Here is a 7,443-nt window from a genome sequence, read left to right on the forward strand (position 1 = left end):
TCATTATACACAAGTGCAGTACCTGTGCAACGAGATTGAAGCAACCCTTTTTTCTTTTTTTTTTCAAATATGTTTATTGAACTTTTTTGGGTTTTTTTGCATGTTAATATCAACTGAAGCAACCCTTTTACAGTGTCAACACAAAATATAAAAATATAAAATATAAAATATAAGTAGTGCAGAAAAAAGAGTGGTGCACATTCCTGAGAGCAACTATGTACATACTGTATATGGAATAGTAAGAAAGTATAATATATAAAAATATAATTGGTGTATCAAAAGTCCTGAGTATTATTATTGCACTGTAATGAAATTCAATGGTCAAGTTATAATAAATAAATATTCCACTGTAATGAAATTCAATGTTTAAGTATTATTAATAAATAAAAAGTGGTGGGTCTACAAAATGTACGTTTCAGTGTCACGCCGGACACGAACCCCGGTCTCCTGGGTGGAAGTCCTGTGTTGTTTGACCCATCCACCCCCCCCCCGACCAACCTTTTATAGTACTAGCTACCGTTGTTGATCTTAATATTACATCAGTATCTACCACTTAGAGCCACTGGCCAAACGTCTGTTTTTGGCGAGTTGGGTGTGAGAGCGGGTTGGGCTAACATGCTAATTCAAGAGCATGGTAGACATGTTCACCATCCTATCTTATACCTGCAAAACCTCCATCTGCATCTATTTTTAAAGCATCTCTGTGTCTGAGTACAGTCCCACAGGGCTGCCGGCATGGCTGCTGTCTTGTTTTTGTGTTGTTGAATGTGCAGAGTACCGTGACACAGGTCCTGTTAAAGTACCCTGCAGTGGTAGTTGGATCCGGAGAAGGGTTTCAAACTTGGCTTTATATCTCGTTGAAAGATTGGGGAGTGATCCAGCATCTGCATTTTTTTTTTTCTTCTCCAGATGAGGACCAGTCGAATGTGGACGCGGACCAAGAGGCTTCAGGGACGGAGATTCAGGACTCCAACTGAACAAACTCTCCTCCTGCGTGAGCCGGCGTTACTGTGAGTGTGTCCAGACTCGGATGGATAGGACGTCCAATAGAAGAGCACGTTGCATTGTTAGAAAGATCACAGAGACATTTTAGAGAGGGTAGAGAAACAGAACCCCGGCTCACGGGCTTGGATCCAGAGTCGTGTTAAACACATATATTACAGAAGGTGTTTAGGTTTTTCGTGCACACTTCTTCAGACAAACACTCTTGGCAGAAGACGGGTTTTTAATGTCTAATATTTGAGGGTTTTGTTCTCTAATAAGACTGTTGTCATATTTCCAGCTTTGTGATTTTTATGTTTTTAATTTCAATAAACAAATGTTCTCTCTCTGGCTCCAAGCCCTCGTCGTCCACGATGTCATCTGGTCTGGACAGATGGTTCTAAATGCTGTCTTAAGTATTTAGCTCATGTGTGCCATATTACTACTACTTCTTATGGTAGCTACTGTATGTTGTGCACAGTTTTTACATTAACTCTAGATGTAAATGACATCACTGTATGGTAAGTGCTGACTGCTGTAGTTTTGGTGACGCTTGGTCTCACTATTCGCTTTGTAATAATAGCTAGGATGTTTTAAAGAACGGCGTTTGATGAAGAACGCCTTCATCGCTTTAGTCAATGTTCTTACGACACATTCTTTAAGAAATTATAATATGTCGTCTTCATACAGTTGGTGTTAAAGAGAATGTAATCGTGTTCTGTTTTACTTATTGGAGCAATAGGTTCACATGAATTTTAAAGGCAGTCCATTTTGTTACAGAAGGTAAAAATAACCAGTATATTTTAGACGTGTGTCGCTTGTCACCGACATGATATTTTTTAAATTATTGGAAGCCTAAATTATTGCACAAGTAATAAATAAAGCTTTTCAAAATTCTTAAAACGCTCTTTCATTTACTGTCGCTGTGGTTTGTGATGGTCAAAGGGAAGGTAACTCTGATTGGTTGGGATTCCTGGGTTCAAAAACCGCTAGCAGTACATACTGATTAAGCCCAAATGTAGCATATAGCATGCAGTATGCCAACAATAACATCTGCAGTATGCCAATATTACCTGGATGCAGAGGTGGGTAGAGTATCGTTAATTGGTCGCAGCGGTGTCTGTTAGCAGTTAGCTCGCTCGTTAGCCGCTGAGCCGTAGCCGCCAGACTAACCTAGTGACCCCTGCAGGATTCACTGTGAGCGGACCGTTAGAGACGATGTGGCTGGCAGGTAACGTTAACTGGTCCCTACATACAAACAATGTTATATTATAAACAATAGGTAACCTAGCAATGGTGATTATGAGCTTGTCCTCAGAATTAATGTTTTGGTAGGAACCAAAGTTCACATTGAATGTTTCTCCAGGATCAGCCAGCGTGAAGGACGTCTATATTCCGTTCGGCGCCTGGCATTAGCCGCTGAACCGCGTCATAGCTCATTACAATAAAGTTACAAAATTCCAGCTTTCTGAACATCAACAACATGCTTTCTGAACATCAACATGTTCAACATGCTCAAAACGCCCATCTAGCATTTCAAAATCAGCGCGACTGAAGATGGCGGAGGGAGAGAAACAACATTTGGTGACAACCAAATCCATTGTCTCGTGAGGTTCGGATTTTAAGTCAACAATTAATCGTGTTCTCTCTAAGCGATGGGTGACGTCCCTTCTTGTTGACGTTCAAAGTATTGTCAAACAAAACGGAGGCTCGCTCCCTTCCTAGGGGAGAGGAGGAGGGAGAGGACTCTCTTCTGTGCACTAACCTCCCAACGCCCACCCCCAAATCCTTCTTGTCAGTTATTGGCTGAAACACTGTTTGTCATGTTTGGTTGTGCAGGTGGGTGCAGGGAACAGGCAGCTAGCAGATAGTAAGGAGATGTTTTGTTTTTTACAGTGTGTTCAGTGGACAGGCAGCAAGCAGATAGTGAGGAGATGTTTTTTACAGTGTGTTAAGGGGACAGGCAGCTAGCGGTTAGTGAGGAGATCTTTTTTACAGTGTGTTCAGGGGACAGGCAGCTAGCAGATAGTGAGGAGATGTTTTTTACAGTGTGATCAGGGGACAGGCAGCTAGCAGATAGTGAGGAGATGTTTTTTACAGTGTGATCAGGGGACAGGCAGCTAGCAGATAGTGAGGAGATGTATTTTCTACAGTGTGTTCGGGGAACAGGCAGCTAACAGATAGTGAGGAGATGTTTTTTTCTACAGTGTGTTTTGGGGACAGGCAGCTAGCAGATAGTGAAGAGATGTTTTTACAGTGTGTTCTGGGGACAGGCAGCTAGCAGATAGTAAGGAGATGTTTTTTACTGTGTGTTAAGGGGACAGGCAGCTAGCAGATAGTGAAGTGATGTTTTTTACAGTGTGTTGTGGAGACAAGCAGCTAGCAGATAGTGAAGCGAAATTTTTACAGTGTGTTCTGGGGACAGGCAGCTAGCAGATAGTGAGGAGATGTTTTTTACTATGTGTTAAGGGGACAGGCAGCTAGCAGAAGTGAAGAGATGTTTTACAGTGTGTTCTGGGGACAGGCAGCTAGCAGATAGTGATGAGATGTTTTTACAGTGTGTTCAGGGGACAGGCAGCTAGCAGATAGTGAGGAGTTGCTTTTTACAGTGTGTTCTGGGGACAGGCAGCAGAGATTGATGAGATGTTTTTACAGTGTGTTCTGGGGACAGGCAGCTAGCAGATAGTGATGAGATGTTTTTACAGTGGGGTCAGGGGACAGGCAGCTAGCAGATAGTGAGGAGATGATTTTTACAGTGTGTTCAGGGGACAGGCAGCTAGCAGATAGTGAGGAGATGATTGCTGTAAGTGACACAATTTTGTCACAATTGATTGGTGACATCGCTTAGAGCACCTTTTAAATAATCGTAATTTCATTATTGACCAAAATAATTGTGATTATGATTTCTTACTACCTCGCTGACAATGTCACAACAAGCAATTGCTTACTTTTGCTTTCCAAAATTGGCCTAGCATACTTAATAAAACATCCTGCAAAAACCACATAAGAAAAGACATCCAAATACACACTGCATGTAACAAATACGACAATGGAAACTGTTTTCAGGGGACACCTAATAGTGACGCACCCAGCTAGAACAAGCTAGTTGTTGCCATGATTTGTGAAATTATTAAAGACATTTATTCATTTCATTGAAAATATTTTCCCTTGTTAAAGCCCACAGTATTTCTCTTCCTCTACCTTTTCAGTGAAGGAAGCTCAGGTGTGTTTCTCCCCCTCTGAGCTGGAGACTGCACCATGAAACCAAACTCTGTTCTTATTTTAGTTTCTGATTTATGTTTCCTGCCTCGGTTATTATTCAAATCCCAACATCTGCTGTTCCCACTGCTGCATGTCACGTCATAGAACACGACATTCAACTGATGCTTGTTGGATGCCCTCAAACAAAATCAACATCACTTTACTCACATGTCACATGTCACATGGCAACATGTTATTCATTTTGATAATCATTTCGTTACAAAATCCTTCATGCTCTCATTACTTTATAGAGGCTGATTTATAGCTGAATATTTGGGTGTTTTCAGACTGTTTTGGTCAGATAAAACATTTCAATTTCAAGACATTATCTTGGTTTTTGGGGGAAATTGTGATGCACTGTTTTCACTGTTTTATGACATTTTAAAGATTAAATCAAAGAGTACAATGGGTATCCATGAGTACTCACAGTTTTGAATGGTTTAATCTTTGGCCCACAGGTTGACAACATTTAAATTCAAGGGGCAAGACGGGCTTTAAGTGAGCCTGTTCTCATGAAAAGCAACAAAAAGTTAAGCTCTGTAATTCTTCTTATTTTAACGTTTTCTTGTTATTGTTGCTGTATGTACCACATTGACTGCTGCTGTAAAGGAACATGGCTGGTCTTTTAGAGAGGTGGATGGTTGGGTGTTAAAAACACAGGACTTCCAAGCCAGGGAGCGTTTGGGAGTTCGCTTCCCGGGGAAAACAAAAGACTTTTACTCAGGAAATGTGTGTTCCTTTGAAGTGTTTTAATCCAAACTGTCCACTCCCTGATGTTAGTCGCATGCAGATTTGAGTAGGCCATGTTCAAATTTAAACGGTTTATGACATAACTGTTATACTAAAATTTGTGAAATCCATGAAATAATAATAAACTTTTCTCATTACAAACAATAACCGAAGATGGAAATAATTTCAGAAACATTTTAGTTATCTATGGTTGTTTGTTTGCTAACGTTAGCTCAAAAAAACATTGAAGTGACAGCCTTTGTTGTGTTTGATTGCTAGCTTGTAGCTAAGCTAGCAGTCATTTCAAAAACGGGTTAGCTATCTATGGTTGTTTGGTTGCTAACGTTAGCTCAAAACACCATTCAACTGACAGCCTTTGTTGTGTTTGATGCTAACTTTTAGCCAGCAGGGAACCAACTTCGTTGAGTAGGTCCATTTTTACAGAAGTCTCACGTTAGCTAGTAGGCTACTTGTCACAAAGTGACGCATGCACAACTCAAATCTGCACTTGACTCAAATCAGGGAGGGACACAAACCACAATCTTTTTTCTTGAACTTAGCTTACTTACTACTTATGTTATCTCGGTTAACTGACCAGGCGGTCTACTAGTTTTTGTAAATATCATACATTTTAGTGTGCATAACTTTTAACACAATATCATATGAACTAGTTAATGAAAATGCATTGAGTTGACTTTTTGAAAATGCTATAACTTTAACCGCTGAGGCAATTAAAATAGCTTTGAACATATGCAACTAAGAAACAAGAAGTTGCATGTAAAGATGATAAATATGAGCTGATGTTTTGCCGTCTCGTCCTTCCTTCTGCCTTATATAAACACACTCAGACCAACAGTAACACGCAGCGCTCTCCCACGTACACTTTGTGAGCTTGTTGAGGCTGATACACTGCTAAAGGTCAGCTTGGTGTCTTGATCCAGACTGCGAGATGGATGGCGGGAGTTTCCATCTCATTTCTTCCATGCTTCATATGTCACTCTGGATCTGACCTTTTTTTCGAGTGTCAACCTTGTGAAGAGCACTTCATCGGAGCAAGCGGGGTCACCCCTGGGAAAATGAAGGGCTGCGAGGAGCGAGGGAGGGAGTGGAGGGGAAGGATGCAGTGTCAATTATGTCTCAAATGTCACAAGCTGTTCTTCAGAGGAAGGGAGGACTTTGCACTCATGCCTCCTCTTAAGCACGGCTCACTGTCTCGCTCGCATTTCCACATAGTTCTCACAGAGGTGGAAGCTTTAAGCGTTGCCCCCGCAGCGGCGCTGCAATCAGTAAAACATCCTCTTGAATTCCCTTCTATCGTTTCCATTTCTTCCCATCGTCTTTCCCTTTTACCTCCTCTCTTCTTTCCTCTTCTTGGATGCCCTCAATCAAAATCAACATCACTTTACTCACAAATCAGACATGGACATATGGCAACAAGTTATTCATTTTGATGATAATTCATCACAAAAAATCCTTCATGCTCTCATTACTTTATAGGGACTGATTTATAGCTGAATATTTTGGTGTTTTCAGACTGTTTTGGTCAGCTAAAACATGCCATTTCAAGACATTACCTTGGTTTATTGGGGAAATTGTGATGCACAGTTTTCACTGTTCATGACATTTTAAAGACTAAATCAATAAATAATCAACAGCGTAATCTTTAGTGAAATTAATTGTTAGTTCAAACTGTAGGTAAATTGAATGGTTTAATCTTTGGCCCACAGGTTGACAACATTCAATTTCAAGGGGCAAGACGGGCTTTAAGTGAGCCTGTTCTCATGAAAAGCTACGAAAGGTTAAGCTCTGTAATTCATATTATTTTAACGTTTTCTTGTTATTGTTGCTGTATGTACCACATTGACTGCTGCTGTATAGGAACATGGCTGGTTGAAATTAATTCAATTTAGCTTGCTTACTACTCCTCTTTCATTTCTTTCCATTTCACTCCTCCTTCTCTTCTTTCTTCCTACTTTCTTCTTCTTTGCCTACTTCTTTTATTCCTTCCTTCTGTTCTTAAGTTATTTTCTCTCTTCCTTTCCTTTCCTCTTCTTGTGCACTTCCTTTTAGTCCCTCATTTCTTTCTTATATTCCTTTCTCTATATCCTGCACTCCGTCCATTTTTCTATCCTTTTCTAAACCGTTTTTCCTCCCCTTTTCATTCTTCCCCTCTTCTACCTTATTGCTTTTTCTTTATTTACTCTTAGTCTGTATTCCATTTCTCCTCTCCTTCTTTTTTCCTTTAATTCATTCCTTGCTTGCATTTCTTCCCTTTTACCTGTTCCTTCCTTGTTTTGCATCCCTAGACTCAGTCAGTTTAGTATATACAGTATATATAATATAATAAATAAATAATAATAATAATTTATATATACTTACCAGTCTAAAATTTGGGGTCACTTCCAAATTTCCATCCCACTTCATTATAGACAGAATACCAGCTGATCTGAGTGGGAGGGGGGGGGGGTTATC

General features: G+C 40.2%; 1 protein-coding gene across 6 annotated transcripts in view; it reads left to right on the forward strand.

Annotated features, from left to right (window-relative positions):
* Positions 1 to 1,884, forward strand: part of LOC116695184 (protein LBH) — a 12,468-nt gene extending 10,584 nt beyond the window's left edge. For all 6 annotated transcript variants that reach the window (XM_032525296.1, XM_032525298.1, XM_032525297.1 and 3 more), the window contains exon 5: positions 910 to 1,884. In XM_032525296.1, the coding sequence (XP_032381187.1) occupies positions 910 to 977 (68 nt within the window). In that variant the 3' untranslated portion in view covers positions 978 to 1,884. The remainder of the gene's footprint in view (positions 1 to 909) is intronic.
* The last annotated feature ends 5,559 nt before the right edge of the window (positions 1,885 to 7,443 follow it).

The sequence above is a fragment of the Etheostoma spectabile genome, chromosome 9, assembly GCF_008692095.1.
Source record: "Etheostoma spectabile isolate EspeVRDwgs_2016 chromosome 9, UIUC_Espe_1.0, whole genome shotgun sequence".
In the NCBI taxonomy this organism is placed as follows: domain Eukaryota; kingdom Metazoa; phylum Chordata; class Actinopteri; order Perciformes; family Percidae; genus Etheostoma; species Etheostoma spectabile.